Raw genomic sequence first — 18522 nt, 5'->3', positions numbered from 1 at the left:
CCATAGTCCAAAAATGATCGAAGAATTCGAGTTCTGTTGTAATTATACAGAAGGGGACTTGGAAATCACATTTAACCCCACCACAGATCATTCGCCAGTGCATTTTGCATTTTCGTATTTATTTGTGCCTGTACCTCTTTTAATTTATAAACATTTTGTGACCAATGTGCCGTGATTATTATGTAATACATTTGGTTGTATTCAGCTTTTTCTGTAAGCTTTGTCTGTTTTCACTGCACTACACTGTATAGCTAAGTTTTAAGCTGGGGGAAGGCTGGACCTCATTAGCCCTCGGCTTCTTGTCCAGGAATCTTCGTCACCCAAGTTATTTGTATACGTACCAATGCGTATAAATATAACAATTATTCCATGAGCGCACGTTGGATATGAGATGATAGATAGCCAACGCTTTGCAAGAACAACAAGAAGACAATTTAATGCTCGCTATTTCGTGATGGCCGCTAAGCGAGTTAAATCCCGGGAATTGCAGTCAGTATAATGATCCAGTTCATGATAATACCTGTAGTGTGCGACAAAACAAATAAATTTTCTTTCTTCCTATTTTCAAAATATGCTAATTCTGGGATAAGCACTGCTAGAGATGCAACCTTGATCTCAGGCTCTTTCCTCTTCACTTTCCAGGAAGCGAGAAGGGAAGAGACCCTGGAAAAGAATTTGCTGGAAATGACCAATCAGCAACATGCTAGCTTCGGCTGTGCTTCAACAGGGAAACTTACTTATAAGGCAGAAAAACGTTGACCTGCAGAGGGCTTCGGTCGTGTTGTGCACTTGAATATTGTAGAACCTGTCAGTCTTATTACTCACCGCAAAATGTTTGAGTTGAAATAACTGAGTCATGAGGTCATTCTTTCTGTATGTGTTAAGACTTACGTAGTTTTGCAAGAAGGTCTTCGAAGGCACAAAAGAGGGTTTTCTGGTAATAGTTGTTCTTCGTTTTATGTACGTACACACCTCGTGTTCCCTTTGTCTGTGGTCATTTGCCTTCTACATCAGTAAAACTTGTGACGTTCTACATATTGCCTAGTTCTATATTTTCTTTTTACTGATCTCACTGATTATTTATGTAATTATTGTAATGTGCATGCACAATGTTAGTCACAAATCCTCAATTTCATTGCATGAGATTGAACACAGTTTGTTTCATTAAGTTATGGTCCTGGAGAACATCCGTACAGCTCAACTCGCATGGATATGTGGTCGTACCATGATACGGCATAAAAGCGCACATATCTGGCCATAAACCTCTGCGTTAAGATGTGTGACACGATTGTTCCACGGTCTGAATTTCCGGAAAAGACCTAAGTAAAAATAAAAATAAACAAAAAATAAATAACTATTTTATTTGAGTGTCGACTGAAAATTTGTCGCCGTGACGGTAATTGGGGACACTATAACCCGGTGAAATAAATATGCAAACTGAAAAGAACATTTGTTAAAAATCCCATCGCGTGGGAGGCAAATCAGTTGGCTATATACAAAGCGTGGCCTTGGAGCGGGACTTGAACCTGGGCGCTCCAGATTACACGTCCGGCGACCCTAACCACTGCCACGTCGCCTCCCTACAAAAAGAGATACATATATTTTATTTAAAAGAACAGTATTGGCGCATGATCTTTGATTGTATTAACCTTAAAGTTCTGAGTTCAAATACTGTACTTTAACTCCCTTTTCAACCTAGTCTTTCATTGCGATTGGCTTCTGAGAATTCTGTAGTATCTTGTTTAATCGATTACTTGTGTTAGGGTCTATTTACTTTGGTCTTTGGGTCTGTTTGCTGTACTGCACTTTCTTATTATTGCCTAAAAAACCTTAAGATACTTGCAAAACACCAAAGCGATACTACAGGGGCACCTAATTTTACGGATCGTTTCGAAAAATTATCGGTTCGGAAGGCCCTTAATCCCCTACATTTTTCTCAAGGGAAATGTTTACCTCGAATGTTCGTGATATGGGAAATTTAAGGCCTTGTGTTTTCGGATTGATAAAAATTTGGTTTCGAGTACCGAAGAAAGGTCAGCTAAGATTTTCGGAAAGGAAATAAAACGTAAGGTTTTCGAGAAATGGACAAAGATGCCCCAGTAATTTCGAAAATACTCAAGTTCCCCTAAAATGACCGAACAGATAAAACTATTTTAGCGCTGCCTGAAATGAACCTACAGAGCTTTAAAGGCACTCCAGATAGACTAAATTTGTGTTTTTAAGTATCTGAGAGAAAAATGTCGTTGGGTGCCCCTGATACTACCTGTCCCGCGTGCTGAAACGATTTCCCGCGCTTTTCTCGACTGTTTGGTTGGCTCGTTGTGAGGCCATTTTCATCAGCCAATGAGTGTCGATGAACGTTTTAACAACTCGCCATGCACAAAAACAACAACACAGTGTTTTTGCTCAGCCGATAACGATGCTGCAAAATCTTTCCGTAGGAAATTTGGACTAAACGATTTTCCAATAATTTTGATTTTCACGTTTACACTGGTTACCAATGACACGCGAACCATCGCCTTCAAAAGAGTTAGATAAAGTTTGGTTTTGTTTGACTTCAATGAAATTTAATCCGTTTAAATTACTATAAATGTGTTTGTGGTTCTGTTCATATAGTACAAACGTTTTTATACTTGCACTACTATTACCTTCACAGCACCATTTTCCTTATATTCCTTCCAGCTTGTTCCTTCTGAACTGAACAGTATTTTGAATGACCGCACCCACTGGTCCATGGAAGGCCTACCCTGTGTGGCGAGTTTTGTGACCACCCTCTCCTCCCCAAAATCAATTTGCAGCCACTCGTCTACTTGATTCAATGCTGCTGACCAAGAACCTGTACTCTGACCGGTAGGAACATTATGGAGTCGAGCTTGCCAAGGCTCATGCATGCTATGTCCCCAAGACGAAGAAGCCGTTACGGCTGAGTTTGGTATGTCGTTGTTTTTCATTCCAAGCGCGCGGATGACGCATTCTATCAGAAAAATAACAAATAGACGCTGCTTGTTGTGCAAAATACCGGGAAAGAAACAGCAATACCGGAAATTACCGCACAGGAGATTTCATTCTCATGTCACGCGCTTTGAATTTCTTCTACAGACTCACAAGTAACAAACGAAACGAGATTGATCTTAGGAGAAAATAGTTCAAGTTAAGCAAGTGAACAATTTTACTGCTCAATGCATGCTTCAAAAAACATTTTAAGAAACGAGTAGCAATGGTTGCTTTGAAGATAAGAAGACCTTGGCTATCACACTCAGCTCGTTCTCAAAACATACCGATTTCTTTCCAGTGAAGTGGTTCTGAGGGCGCTGACTAAATCGTCAAACCTAGGGCTCCCCAGGAACGTACATATTTAGTCATCACACTTACCCCCACACCTCAAAGATGGCAGGCAAAGCAAATTACTGCCACAGTCGGAGTCTTTGCTGCAGGTGAACGGTCTGAAAGTATTCTCCAAGTAGTTAGTCAAATGCTCTTCTCTCATATCTTCAGGGTGAGACGCATGCGTCTTGTCATTCAGCTCACACACTCTGTTCTTTCGATAGAAGTTGCTGCTGTGGCAACCAGGATGATCCATGCACTGCATGATACACTCTTCTATTCGCTCTGCGGGGCCGGAGGTGATGGTGTGGCCTTTTAGCACCTGTCCTTGCACTGAGTAAGATGCTGCCTTACAGAGATCCGCCACGGTTGAGATGGGAAACCAGCATATCAGCAGAAGCACAATGACGTACTTCATTTCGGCTGGAAGGGAAAAAAACACTTCAATATAGGCAGCTCTCATCGTCTTACCGATAAGTCGCCATAACAATGTGCTAACTTCTTTGAGACAGACGGATTAATGCGCAACTGGGCATTCCCAGAGGAATTAAAGTTACAACTTTTCCACTTTTGAAAAAAAAGGGGGAAATTTAGAAAAAAAAATGTCCCAATTCTGTGGCTGGGTAAATTAGAAGCCAGCTCAAAAATCCACAGTCTTTTGGGGATCTGGCAGGCAGAATTTTGGTTGTGTTCTGATGATACAAATACGTGATAAATTACAGTTTTCTGTTCTCTTAAGAAAACAACTAAAAAAAGGGATAAATAAATAAATAAATAAATAAATAGCGTTTGTGGAGCATTGTTGGCAATGTCGGTAATGGTAGGATTATTTGACAAATATACTGACATGTATGAAGAGTTCAATGACAATTCAACACATTTGCCTTGAGACTGTAGAGAAAAGAGGGCTACCTTGGCGAAGTTTTGCACATTTTCCTAGGGGCTGAATGTTGCTGTCGTTTGTTTATTGCTCTCAAAAATAACTGTGATTGACAGGTGACGCCAAAGAAAAGCAGAATACAGTCGAACCTCCCCTAATGTCAATGATATGCTTACGGGAGGGGGTTGTACTTTACATATGGTAATTTGGTGAGTTAACCTTTTTGCCAGTGTTTATTTTAACTCATAGTAATAAATGTTCTTAGCTACAATTATATTAAGACTGGTCCAAATTATTCTAGGCTAAAAATCCTAGAGTATATGATGATTATTGTTTGTATCTAAAAACATCTTAGAGTCTATGGTGATTATTGTTTGTATCTCACAAATTACAGCGATTGAGATAATTATTGTGAAAGAAACTCCGGACTATTTTATTACTCCAGGTGGCGCTGTCTAAATATTTCAGAGAACGAAACATAAGCAAAAAGATACGAAAGATAAAAGATAAGAGAGTTTTTTCCTACAAGGTATTTAATCTGATTAACGTTTATTTCAGTGTGAAGTATAGTGCATGTGTTTTTTTATCAATTGTTTCAATGCTAAGCTATATTGGAACATAAGCAAAAAGATACGAAAGATAAAAGATAAGGAGTTTTTTTCCTACAAGGGATTCAATCTGATTAACGTTTATTTCAGTGTGAAGTACAGTGCATGTATATTTACGCGGGATGCCCTGAGGGGCATACCATGTCTTACAACGGGCTCGGTATCTTTTTTTTCATGGTAGCCGCAAATCTGCACATTAATTTGTTCATTAAACTCTGCCCTCTCCTACTAGGGATGTATTGTTCTGATTGTCTTCAACAAAAGCAGGCCAATCAAAATCCATTCTTGTCGCGTCTATCGCGAGGGAAGGGACCCACTCACCCCAACTTGTGTGACGTCAAAGCATCATTTGATTTATTCATTAATCTCAGATTAAATTTGTGTTGATATTATTAACTTGTTTTGGACTCAAGTGTGCCGTTTTCAAACGGAAAATTAAACATTTTGTAGTGGTAAATCGAAAGAATAACTTCTAAGAAGCACTCGACATCTAAAACGGTGGAAATTGGAGAGTTCCTGGCGAAGGAATCGTGCTTTGTTTGACAGTCTTAGGCCACGATAGGAGAATGAAAAGAGGTCATTGACCAGCTTACGTTATCGTAATGGAACTACCGAAGTTTCCGGTGAAACCCTGTGTAACGTAACACAAGGGAAACAACGTAACGCGATCTTCGTGACTCAAACTATTCCATTAGCAAGAATAGTTTTATAAATCTGCGAAGCATACAGTTGGAATAAATGAATCAGCTCAGCATCACGCGTTTATGCCAGTATAGGCATCTTGTTTATCAATTGTTTCAATGCTAAGCTATATCGGGAAACACTTCCGCTAGCTCAGACTGTGAGATTTACGGCGTCCGCTGTAATGATGTGGCAAATATGTTACAGCGACACACTTTTCAATTTCCTTCCGTGAGAGATACAGCAGATTGTGTGTCAAGTGGTCGCCTAGGGGAGGTCAAAAACAATTGAAAACTTTAAACAATCATCTCTAAAAGTGGTCGCTTACGAGAGGTAGTCGCTTACGAGAGGTAGTCGCTTACGAGAGGTGGTCGTCTACGAGAGGTTCCATCTATAGTGATTTGACTTGAAGACGTTTGGTATTTTGGAAAAGTGGTGGCTAATTAGAGGTGGTCGCTTACGAGAGGTGGTCGCAAAGGGAGGTTCGACTTTAATTTAATTAATAATTTTCTTATGTCGTTCCCTTTATTGTACACATACCTCAAGTAACGAGTTTGAACATTTTGCTAAGAAGTTTGCTAAGAAATTATTTCAGAGTGTCTAGAAATACCGCGGGCATTTATTCTGTATTTCTCTGGCTAGTCACGCTCATATCTATTCTACCATCATCAACCGACAATTGCATGTTTCATGCATTTCGTTAATAAAAATCTTTATTAATCCAAGATACCGGCAATATATGGGACATTACTTACACATTTCTCAAATATAATGACAACACTTTATCTTGATAGCTTTAGATATTATAAGCACCTAAAGAGCTTGTTCTATTTTTTAAACAATCATCACCAAAACTCTTGAGAAGATTGCTAAGTTTTACCTTTCCTTCACTTTCCTCCCTCCTCCTTTATCAATGTTGAGTTTTAACTGCAAATCTTTACGCATTATTTTTCGTGGGAAATCCAGCGCTGAAAAGGGGACTGAGGGAAACAAAATTCTGAAAACGTTATTTATTGAAATTTTCGATAATTGCTAAGCGATGCAAAGTGGAACGTTTCTTTTCCTCGAGAAAAGCAAGCGACTTTTCTGCGAGTTCAGAGCAAGTGCCCTCAACTTGTAACCGAACCTTTGAAAAATCATATCTCTCGACATACTTGTAATAAATCGAGGAGACACCAATTTTATCTAACTTCTATTTAATGATCACGGTAAGGAATGAACTAACTACAGCGTACATTGCACAACTAAGATATCCGATTACTGACAGCATGACTATGCACGTGACCAGATTATAACATTCCTCCCCCTTAAGACCTTAGGCTATGCTAACAAAACGCAATTTTGTGACGCTAGTAGCAATATCAACGACGGATGTCCTTAATGTTCTCAATCGAATTTTTTTTGGGTTTGTTCCTACTCTTGTAAATCACTAATCACTGTTCGTCATTGTCACGTGCGGCTTAGAGTTCAGAGTTCATAATCTTTGAAACGCTAGGGCAAACGCCGATTTCTGACTGGGCGTGATGGTTTAGCCTCTTGGGTTTCAGGCACTGGACTCTCGTCAGCTCTAGGTTGTGGGTCGGCTGCGTCAGTTGCGGAATCTCGTTCTGGCACTGAAATCTCAGGTTTTGGCTTTGTTGGGCTTGGGATTCTCAGCAAATGGTCTTGGTGGCGTCGAACAACTCGGCCATCTGTAGCTCATTTAGGGCTGAGACTGGTCCAGTCGTATGCACTACGGTTCCTTCCTTCCAGGACTTGGGGGAGCTGAAGTCCTTGACGAACACAGGATCCCTAGCTTCAAGGTTCCTATATTTGGCCTGGTAATCGTGTGCTTCTTTCTGATTTCCTTGCCTCCGTCTAACTAGATTTGCAGTGTTGGGCAACATGAGGTCCAGTTTGGTCCTCAACCTTCTTTTCATCAACAGCTCTGCTGGTGGGACCCCTGTCGTTGAGTTTGGCGTTGTACGGTACTTGAGCAAGAAACGTGACAAGTTTACTTGCATGTTTCCTCTTCCATCTTCTCCACCCCTTCCTTAAAAACTCGAACCGCTTGCTCTGCCTGTCCGTTTGACGCTGGGTGATACGGCGAAACTTTGGTGTGCTTGATACCATTTTTAGCCAGGAAATTCTCAAATTCTGTGCTCGTGAAATTTGGACCGTTGTCGCTAACGATGGTTTCTGGAAGAACATGGGTTGCAAAAATTTCCCTCAACTTTACGATGGTGCTGGCTGATGTGGTCGTATCCATCCACTTGGAGTGTGCGTCAATCACCACTAGATACATGTGACCCTTATATGGCCCTGCGTAATCGATGTGCACTCTTGACCAGGGTTTACCGGGCCACTCCCATGGATGAAGGGGTGCTTCCGCTGGGGCTTTCTGATGTCGTTGGCATTGTACACAACTCTTCACGGCATTTTCTAGCTCACGATCCATATCCGGCCACCAGATGTAACCACGAGCAAGCGCTTTCGTCCTTGAAATACCTGGATGGGCCTCGTGAAGCTCAGCTATGACTTGCTCTCGTCCTTGTGGTGGTACTATTACCATGTTGCCCCATAGAACACATCCACCCTCTATGGTTAATTCTGCTTTCCGGCTCAAATATGGGTGTAACTGCACATCAGGGCAATGGTGTGAGCACCCATTAAGTGTAAATTGATACACTTTTGAGAGTACTGGGTCGCGCCTCGTCCATTCTTGGATGTGACGTGAGCTGATTGGTGTGTGGTCCAGATGGTCCAATAGCAAAACCGTCTCTCCTGGCACAGGGACAAACTCTGGCGAAATAGACAAAGGAAGTCGACTTAGTGCATCTGCATTGGCGTTTGACTTCCCTTCTTTATGGACAATTCTGTATTCGTCCGCTGCCAAGGTCAGGGCCCACCGCTGAACTCTTGGAGCGGCTTGTTGGGGGTACTCCCTTCTTCTCATTAAACAGCCCCTACAGCGGTTTGTGATCTGTCTGTGTTATGAACTTCCGCCCATACAAGAACTGGTTGAACTTCTTCACTCCCAAGACAATAGTCAAAGTCTCTTTTTCAATAGTGGAGTGGCCTCGCTCAGCTGTATTCAGTGACCTTGAAGCATAACCGATTGGGTGCTCCGTTCCGTCAGCCATCCGGTCGGAAAGAACCGCCCCTACTCCATAATGTGAGGCATCGCTCGCGAAGATAAGTTCCAGATCTGGCTGAAAATGAACTAGGAGATCTGCAGACTGAAGAAGTTCCTGGGATTTTTCGAATGCCGCCTGCTGTTCAGTCTTCCAACACCACTTTGTATCCTGCCTTAGAAGCTTGTGGAGTGGTTCTAGTACTGTAGCTACGTCTGGTAGGAGACGATGGTAATAATTCAACATTCCCAGGAATGCTCGCAGCTGTGTGACATTCTCAGGCGCTGGGGCATTCTTTATGGCTTCCACCTTAGCTGCTACTGGCTTAATACCGCTACCATTGATCACGTAACCACAGTAGGTGACTTCCGGCACCATGAAGTAGCACTTTTCTTTTCGCAACCGTAGCCCAGCTTCAGACAGCTTCTTGAGCATTGCTTCTAAGTTAGCCAGGTGATTGTTGTCATCCTTCCCACTGATAAGGATGTCGTCCATCCGCACGATTACATGAGAAATGCCTTGTAAGAGGTTTTCCATTGCCCTCTGAAAAATTCCAGGTGCTGAGGAAACTCCAAAAGGTAATCTGTTATACTAAAAAAGGCCTTTATGCGTGTTGATAGTTGTAAACTTCCGCGATTCCTCGTCCAAGGTCATCTGCTGATAAGCTTGGGACATGTCGAGCTTGGTAAACTTTTCACCACCTCTTAGGGTAGCCAACAGATCTTCTGTCTTAGGTATTGGATAGTTGTCCAGTTTAGAAACTTGGTTTACTGTCAGTTTGTAATCTCCGCAAATCCTTACTGTCCCATTGGGTTTAGCGACAGGTACGATTGGCGCTGCCCATTCCGAAAATTCCACAGGCGATATTATTCCTTCACGCTCTAGTCTCTCGAGCTCAAGTTCCACATTGGTTTTCAATGCGTAGGGCATCGATCGGGCTTTAATATATTTCGGATCGCATCTTGATCAACGTAGATCTTCGCCTTTACTCCTTTGAGGGTTCCCAGACCTTCAGCAAAGACATCTGGATATTTCGCAAGGACGTCTTGAAGTGCCGCTTGGGGGCTATTGCTCGCAATCTGAAAAATTGTGTTCCAATCGAGACGAATTACTTCGAGCCAGTCTCGGCCCAGTAGGTTCGGTCCACTACCTTTGACAACTAGGGCTTCCAATTCTTGCTGTTGATTTCCATATTTTACATGAATCATAACAGCTCCTAGCACTGGAATCTTTCCTTCGATGTACGTGCTTAGAACCGCTTTTGAGTTTTGAAGTGGACCCAACGCGTCACGCAATCTTCCATACGTGGCTTCATTTTATACCATCTTTGACGCACCAGTGTCGATTTCCATCATGATTTTCCTTCCACAAAGTTCGAGATCCACTTTGAACGATTTCTTCCGGTCGCTGGACAAATGATACATAGCATAGACGTCGTCTTGATCGGCGCTTTCTTCCACAAAATGTGTTCTTTGCGTTCTTTGTTTTCCTTTCTGTCGGCCCCTGGGTTTGTCTTGTGTTTGTCGTGGTTTCTTCTTTCCACGGCATACTTTAGCCATGTGGCCTTTCTTCTGACATTTTTAGCACACGTCATCCTTAAATTTACAGCCCGAGGGATCGTGGTTTCCACCGCAGCGATAGCACTATCGTTTTGACTGCAAATTCGGAGATTTAGCTTCGTCGTCCACTTTGTTGACCTTGTTGTCATCGTTGTGCATTTCCCGCCTAAATCAATGAGATTCTTCAAAGCCATTTCAGTTGCTGTAGCAATTTCCACCACTTTCTCGAAGGAGAACTCCCGTTTGGCCAACAGCCGTCGTTGAATGCGGTCGTCGCTGATTCCACAAACGAGTCTATCGCGCAGCATATCCTCGAGTGTTGCTCCAAACTGGCAATGCTCCGAAAGCCTCCTGAGTCCGGCAACGAACTCCGCAACCTTTTCCCCTTCGAGGCGACTCCTGTTATGGAATTTGAATCGCTCAACAATTACACTTAACTTCGGCGAGAAGTGATTTTCCAGCGTCTCGTAGATCACTTTCAAATCCGCGTCTCCTGGTTTCTTGGGTTGTAACAGATCGCGAATTAACCCGTACGTTTTGCATCTACGAACGCCTAACTGTATAACAGGATAGCTCCCCGCTTCGTCGCGTCTTTAATTTCATTTGCGGCAAAGTACTGCTCGAGTCGTTCCGCGTATTGAGTCCACGATTCCTCTGACTCCTTAAACTCTCCCACGTTTCCGTAGGTTGCCATGTTATCCTCGTCGCCAATGTAATAAATCGGGGATACACGAATTTTATCTAACTTCTATTTAATGATCACGGTAAGGAATGAACTAACTACATCGTACATTGCACAACTAAGATATCCGATTACTGACAGCATGACTATGCACGTGACCAGATTATAACAATACTAATCATATGAGAATAATAAAATCATCTCAACAAAGTTTATTTATCCCATTAATCGAATATCGATGGCCGAAAACTCAGAAGATTTTTTTTTTCTCATCGTCAATTCGAGTGCGCGTAAATCGACGTGAAGCACTATTCATTTATTGCGTAATTCGCGCAACATGAGATCTCGCAGGCGAAATCTTTAAAAAATCACATCTCTTGCTAGCGTTGTCCTAAAATCATGATTCTCCACGAAAATAAAGGTAAAGAATTGAACTATTCTGTAAAATAAGAATTGAGATACGTAAGAAATATTATGTTTACGAAATTGGTTCGAACTTCGGTCATCCGGTTGTGTTTAGATTTCGCGCCGTCACGCGCATAAATTCGATTTCATAGATTTTCAACTTTGAAAATTCATAGTTGGCTTACTATAAATCCGAAAAGACGGTAGTTTTAGACATTTTGAATACTTCGTTTATTGTAGTTTTTGATAATTGCTAACCGATGTCAATGGTAACGTTTCTTGAAAATGCAAGCGTTTTCGTTTCTCTATTAGGGGTATCGAATGGTCCCATTCAATTTTAAAGTGCTCGCAAAATTTGGCCTTTGCTCGAATTGCTCGCAAAAATTACACGGGTGCTCGCTTGCTCGCGCTCGCAAAAATTTTGCAACTGCTCGCATGCTCGCATGCTCGCATTCTCGTTAACATGTGCTCGATTGTTCAAAATTTCGTTAATCCTATTAATAATTAAAAGAGAGATTCCGACTAGCGGAAAATTTACGAAGTACTCGAAGTGCTCGCTACTCGTCAACTGTATTATTCTAAAGTGCTCGCTGCTCGCCATCTGTATTTTCTAAAGTGATCGCTGCTCGCCATCTTTTTTTCTTAAGTGCTCGCTGTTCGCCACAGGTATTTTCTAAAGTGCTCGCTGCTCGCAAGAACAATTTGACAACTGCTCATGCTCGCAAAAATAAACACACTGCTCGCATGCTCGCAAATGCTCGCAAATACCATTCGATACCCCTTCTATTACTGCCCTAGCACATACATTTTGCCTTGTCTGAGTCTATGCGGGGGACTCAGTGAAAGAATCTATTGTTAGCAATAGTGCAAAGCGCTATTGACACCCCTTTTAATTTTTGAGAACGTGGCGGCAGGTGTTTTATGTTTTTAAAAAGTTTGTTCCTAAGAATTATATGTGTTGAGACTGCATTTGCTTCATCAGTTCTTTCAAAAATTCAAACATATACATAGAATTAATTTGAATTGATTCAACAAGAGATGGTATTTTCTGGGAGGAGAAAACTAGATCAACCGGTAAATGACCAGATATGAAACGTTGACTTCTTGCTTTCCCGTTTTTTCCTTTGATTAATGGCATATCAGCGATTATACGTTTTGTAGTGTAAAATGCACAGACCACTTTATTTGTCCAAGTTTCGTTAAGCGATATAATTTTAAGATGTATACATATGAATATTAACTGAAGACATGTTGCTGTCAATCAGTTTACCTGAAGATTACGCCCACACTAATGGCTCTCAGAATTTCATATTCCGTTCATGAGAGTTCCAGGTGATATGTTGCTTAGTCATAAACTTCCGGTCAATCACTAAACATTCTCTAACTCGCCTAAGCGCACTCTCCATTTGTCAGATCTGGTTGGCCAGTTCAATCATTTTGCCGAACGGAATGCACCAATTTGAACGGCAGTTTATATGCCACTTTTCTTAATTACTTCAAAATGGCGAGCAATCCTCACAGAATGTGTCATTTTGAAGAATTCAAAGAATCAGTCTTTTAAATCTTTTATTATCTTTGAGGGTTAGCAATACTTCTAGTTACTTCCTGCTGCAGAAACCGGCCTAACCTCTGGCCATATTGGCCACTTGCTAGACTCGTAGAGGCAAAAAAAAAAAAAAAAAAACTGCGTTGGAGGCTAACAATAGCGAACCTGCTTCACCGCTCAGTGGTAGAGTATCCAACCGGCGCCTTAACTGCTCATTGGGAGCAAGGGGATTCATTCCAAAGTTGAAATTTTAACTCGAAATATATATTCCGTTCATGAGAGTTCCAGGTGGTATGTTGCTTAGCTATAAACATCTGGTCAATCACTAAACATTCTCTAACTTGCCTAAGGGCGCTTTCATTTAATTTGTCAGAACTGGTTGGCCAGTTCAATCATTCTGTAAACGGAATGCACCAATTTTAACAACAGTTTATATGCCACTTTTCTTAATTTCTTCAAAATGGCGAACACTTCTCTCAGAATGTGTCATTTTGAAAGATTCAAAGAATCACTCCTTTAAATCTTCTATTATCTTTGAGGGTTAGCAATACTTCTAGTTGCTTCATGCTACAGAAACCGGCCCAACCTCTGGCCGTATGGGCCACTTTCTTAGGCTGGTAGTGCGAATTTACCTTTTTGAAAAACAACTACGTTGGAGGCTAACAATAGTGAACCTGCTGCACACGTCAGTGATAGAATATTCAACCGGCGCCTTGACAGCTCATTGGGAGCAAGGTGATTCATTCCAAACTTGTTTAACTCGAAATGCATGCAACGTTCATAATTATTGCCAAGAGTGCGTATTTTTCGTTTGATAAATCGCTATAAGTTCATTTGTTTTGTAGTGTGAAATGCACTGACCACTTTTTGCTTGTATTTCGTCGAGCGATAATTCTAAGATGTATCCATATGATTATTAACAAGACGTGTTGCTGTCAATCAGTTTACCTGAAGGTTACACCCTCACTTATGGCTTTGAGCATTCCATATTCCGTTCATGAGATGTTCCAGGTGTATATTGCTTAGTCATAAACTTCCGGTCAATCACTACACATTTTCTAACTCGCCTAAGGGCGCTTTCATTTAATTTGTCAGAACTGGTTGGCCAGTTCAATCATTCTGTAAACGGAATGCACCAATTTTAAACGGCAGTTTATATGCCACTTTTCTTAATTACTTCAAAATGGCGAGCAATCCTCTCAGAATGTGTCATTTTGAAGAATTCAAAGAATCATTCCTTTAAATCTTTTATTATCTTTGAGGGTTAGCAATACTTCTAGTTACTTCCTGCTGCAGAAACCGGCCTAACCTCTGGCCATATTGGCCACTTGCTAGACTCGTAGAGGCAAAAAAAAAAAAAAAAAAATGCGTTGGAGGCTAACAATAGCGAACCTGCTTCACCGCTCAGTGGTAGAGTATCCCGGCGCCTTAAATGCTCATTGGGAGCAAGGTGATTCATTCCAAAGTTGAAATTTTAACTCGAAATATATATTCCGTTCATGAGAGTTCCAGGTGGTATGTTGCTTAGCTATAAACATCTGGTCAATCACTAAACATTCTCTAACTCGCCTAAGGGCGCTTTCATTTAATTTGTCAGAACTGGTTGGCCAGTTCAATCATTCTGTAAACGGAATGCACCAATTTTAAACGGCAGTTTATATGCCACTTTTCTTAATTACTTCAAAATGGCGAACACTTCTCTCAGAATGTGTCATTTTGAAAGATTCAAAGAATCACTCCTTTTTAAAAATCTTCTTTTATCTTTGAGGGTTAGCAATACTTCTAGTTGCTTCATGCTACAGAAACCGGCCCAACTTCTGGCCGTATGGGCCACTTTCTTAGGCTGATAGTGCAAATTTACCTTTTTTGAAAAACAACTGCGTTGGAGGCTAACAATAGTGAACCTGCTGCACACGTCAGTGGTAGAATATTTAACCGGCGCCTTGACAGCTCATTGGGAGCAAGGTGATTCATTCCAAACTTATTTAACTCGAAATGCATGAAACGTTCATAATTATTGCCAAGAGTGCGTATTTTTCGTTTGATAAATCGCTATAAGTTCATTTGTTTTGTAGTGTGAAATGCACTGACCACTTTTTGCCTATATTTCGTCGAGCGATAATTCTAAGATGTATCCATATGATTATTAACAAGACGTGTTGCTGTCAATCAGTTTACCTGAAGGTTACACCCTCACTTATGGCTTTGAGCATTCCATATTCCGTTCATGAGATGTTCCAGGTGTATATTGCTTAGTCATAAACTTCTGGTGAATCACTACACATTTTCTAACTCGCCTAAGGGCGCTTTCATTTAATTTGTCAGAACTGGTTGGCCAGTTCAATCATTCTGTAAACGGAATGCACCAATTTTAAACGGCAGTTTATATGCCACTTTTCTTAATCAGTCCTTTAAATCTTTTATTATCTTGGAGTGGTTAGCAATACTTTTATTTGCTTCATGCTATAGAAACCGGCCTAACCTCTGGCCGTATGGGCCACTTACTAGACTCGAAGTGCAACTTTACTAATTTTTTAAAAAAACAGCTGCATTGGAGGCTAAATATAGTGAACCTGCTTCACCGCTCAGTGGTAAAGTATCGCACCTTCGCCTTGAGGGCTGATTGGGATCGAGGTGGTTCATTCCAAACTTGAAATTTTAACTCCAAATGCATGCAGCGTTGATAATTGCCAAGAGTTTGTTATTTAAACAGAGAGAATAAACATCACGTTTACGGCAAGGAAAGTAGCACAAACAACCACGTTACCATTTAATGATTTTCCCGTCTAAATTTTCCACGTTTTTCAGCTGACTTTTTTGGTTTTAAGAAAGTTACTGTTAAGTAATAAATGGCTTTAGATAAACGATTACCCGCGATGTGCGTAGAGCGACTAGAGCGACATGCCAAATAAAAAGCTATCTATTAAGTTTTCCATCCTTCAAAATATCATAGTCCTCAAAGGCCTCATCATATGCCTTCACAAAAATAAAACAAGCGCTTTTGAGCAAATTTTCCTACGGAGAAGGTCCTCATGTTGTCGTTCTTTGAAGTTAACATATCTAGTGTCTAGAGGTTCAGTGAATAAGAGTGTTTAATACAATATGAAATGCCTTTACTTACGACAGCCTTGCCTATTCAAATTGTTTCCTTTCCCTAAAAAGAAGATGAGCTCTTACCGTGAGGGTTGAAGACATAAAAACGTTGATATGTTGCAGTTTCGATGTTTATTCTCCGATAGTTCGGAATAATGGTTAATATAAGCAAATTTCTTCCGTTTAAACTGTGTAAGATTTGAGTGACAACATAAAACTAGTAATACCTGCCGGTAGAGTGCCAACGAGTAAACACTGTCACAGTTGCGTGCCGAATGAAAATTAAGAAGTAACCAGACTACAAAACAGTTTTCAAACTAAATCATTGTTTAATTAATAAAGCATTGCAAAACTCTCATGCTATTCTTTGTTGTTTAGAATGTCTATAAGAACTAAACTTGTGAGGTAGATAATTAGAGGTGAAACATCTGCGGCCTTTGCATTACCTGTTTGAGTTTATACAAAAACCAAAATAAACAACTTTAATGTGTACAAGAATAGCTATCAACCTAGGAATCACATAATTTTACAATTAAAATGAGCTTTTCAATCCAATTTATTGAATTAATAAGCCACAAGTACGGTATTTAAAAGAAAATACAACTGTAGAAAAATGGCACAAAGCTACATGTAAGTTGCAATTGACTTGAAATATTTCTCCTGTATTCAAACAGCTCCAATGTGCATCTCCCTCAAACAGAACCTAAACATCAACAACAACAACAACAACAACAACAACAAAAAACACTCAATTTGACTCGAAAACGATCTAAAATATTTTGTAAATCCCTATAATTAAGGATTCGTTTTGGTCCGCAGTGTATCAGTTTGGAATGATATCTTTATTGTGCATATTATGTTACCGACCACATGAATTCACATAACGACACTGGCCTACTATTGTCCGTATTAGCTTGAAATTTGAATATTTTTGATCAGTAATGATTTCTTGAAACATAAGCAAGCGAAAATTAAAGTTAATAGCCGACGTTTCGGCGGCGTCGTGACACCATTCTCAAGGCAAAGTGGATAAATTTGAATATTATCATGATTAAAGATTAAAGGTTACTTTAAGAAAATTGCTCTCTCCTCAGAAAACAAAACACACTACAAACAGTTAAGATTTGAATTCTCTTACCTCCTCGATTGACAGAGCCGTCGGAACTTTCGCCGTCCACCAACGGACCAACAAATCTGCAATTAGAGTGGAACATTTCCACACAGTCGCGCAGGATCAAAAAAAAAAAAAGATGGCGTGTAGGAAAAATTCGATTGCTCCCAAGCGTGAAAACTTCTGCAAAGTTTCCTAGCGCTTAAAAAGATCTTTCCTCTTTTTATACACCATCCTGATATAGTAAGACGTATAAACACTGCTATTCTTATCCAAACTCTTGCACAGAGCGAAGACAACTAAATTCGCCACTTAGGCCGCCATATTGTTTATAAAATTTAAGTTCGCGCGTGTGTAAGAAGAATCTGGGTACTAGCGCTCACCGATCATGATACTCCTGGTGTGATTGGTTTAAATAGACAATCACCGATGATGTCACTCTTACATTACCTTATCCTTACCTTATGCTTACATTTTGATTCGAGATTTTTTCTCCCTGTACCAAAATCAACTCGCGCGTCGGCTTTATAATGCTGCCGCCTCGTCACCCTCGCGTCCTCGCGAGGGTGACTCGTTGGCAATTAAAATCTATTTTTGATTAATTATTAATATTTAGAAGCAACCCTTATACTTTCTACAGCGAGGTTCTTCGAAAGTTTTGAAAAAATATGGCCGAATCTGCGGGAAACTAAACTAAACTAATGTATAAAGGGGTTACTTTTTTAGGAAACTGTGGTGCTGCGTCGGTGGGGAGTAGAAACAAATGTTTGGCTTGATCAACAGAGTTGAAAACAAAAGGTAAATTAGCCATCGTAAATAGATTCTAGTGATGACATTTCTAGCCTTAACCCTTCGCCCAGAGCGAATCTATTCGTTCCGACGAAGCTGGGAACACGTAGAGAATGTCCATGAAACAATATTGATAATTGCCCTTTGTAGGCATTCGACAGCCTGGTAAGATGGACAGAATATGATCGCAAAATTACTATAACACGTTAGGCTACTCTGGTTTTCTAGTTAATATGTTTTCAGCTGAGTATGTACGGCCTTTACTGAGAAAACCAGGCTAAGCCTTGCTTTTCCAGGTAATATTTCCCAACCATACTTAACCTGAAAGCCTGGGAAAACCAGGCTAACCAGTGGCTTTTCACGTCATGCTTTCCCACCACACTTACTCTGAAAGTCTGAGAAAACCCGTCTAACCCGGCTTTTCAGGTACGACTTTTCAACCATACTCACCCTGAAAGCCTGGTAAAACCAAGGTTACCTGGATTTTCAATTTCTAGTTTGCGGGCCAAAACCAGCTTTACCAGGCTGTTTAGGTAACTTTTGAGCAAGCGTACCAAGTAATTCTGGTAAAACCAAGCTTACCAGACTCTTAACCAGACTTCATTGATTTCAAACCAAAAGCCTGGTAAGCTTGGTTGAACCAGACCTCACCAGGCTTACCAGTCTTTTAACCAGGCTTTTGTTGTCAGGGCAGTCAGTCAGTCAGTCAGTCAGTCAGTCAGCTGGCCAGC

The 18522-nt window shown here is 40.7% G+C and overlaps 1 protein-coding gene across 3 annotated transcripts; it reads right to left on the bottom strand.

The window, feature by feature from the left end:
- Positions 1–100: 100 nt before the first annotated feature.
- Positions 101–17412, bottom strand: LOC146454289 (lactadherin-like). Of its 3 annotated transcripts, none has more exons than XM_085095634.1 (4): positions 17030–17412; positions 3373–3747; positions 2649–2974; positions 101–1319 (listed from the first exon to the last, which is right to left on the bottom strand). In XM_085095634.1, exons 1-4 carry the CDS (start codon positions 17103–17105, stop codon positions 1170–1172), a joined length of 927 nt encoding a protein of 308 aa, XP_084951760.1. In that variant the 5' UTR covers positions 17106–17412; the 3' UTR covers positions 101–1169. The 3 variants fall into 3 exon arrangements, with proteins under 3 accessions (XP_084951760.1, XP_084951762.1, XP_084951761.1); XM_085095636.1 differs by lacking the exon at positions 17030–17412 and adding an exon at positions 15920–16105; XM_085095635.1 differs by lacking the exon at positions 17030–17412 and adding an exon at positions 15976–16026.
- Positions 17413–18522: the final 1110 nt, after the last annotated feature.

Source organism: Pavona decussata, unplaced genomic scaffold, assembly GCF_977016875.1.
Source record: "Pavona decussata unplaced genomic scaffold, jaPavDecu1.1 SCAFFOLD_303, whole genome shotgun sequence".
Lineage (NCBI taxonomy): Eukaryota > Metazoa > Cnidaria > Anthozoa > Scleractinia > Agariciidae > Pavona > Pavona decussata.
This window is presented reverse-complemented; position numbering and strand designations above follow the sequence as displayed.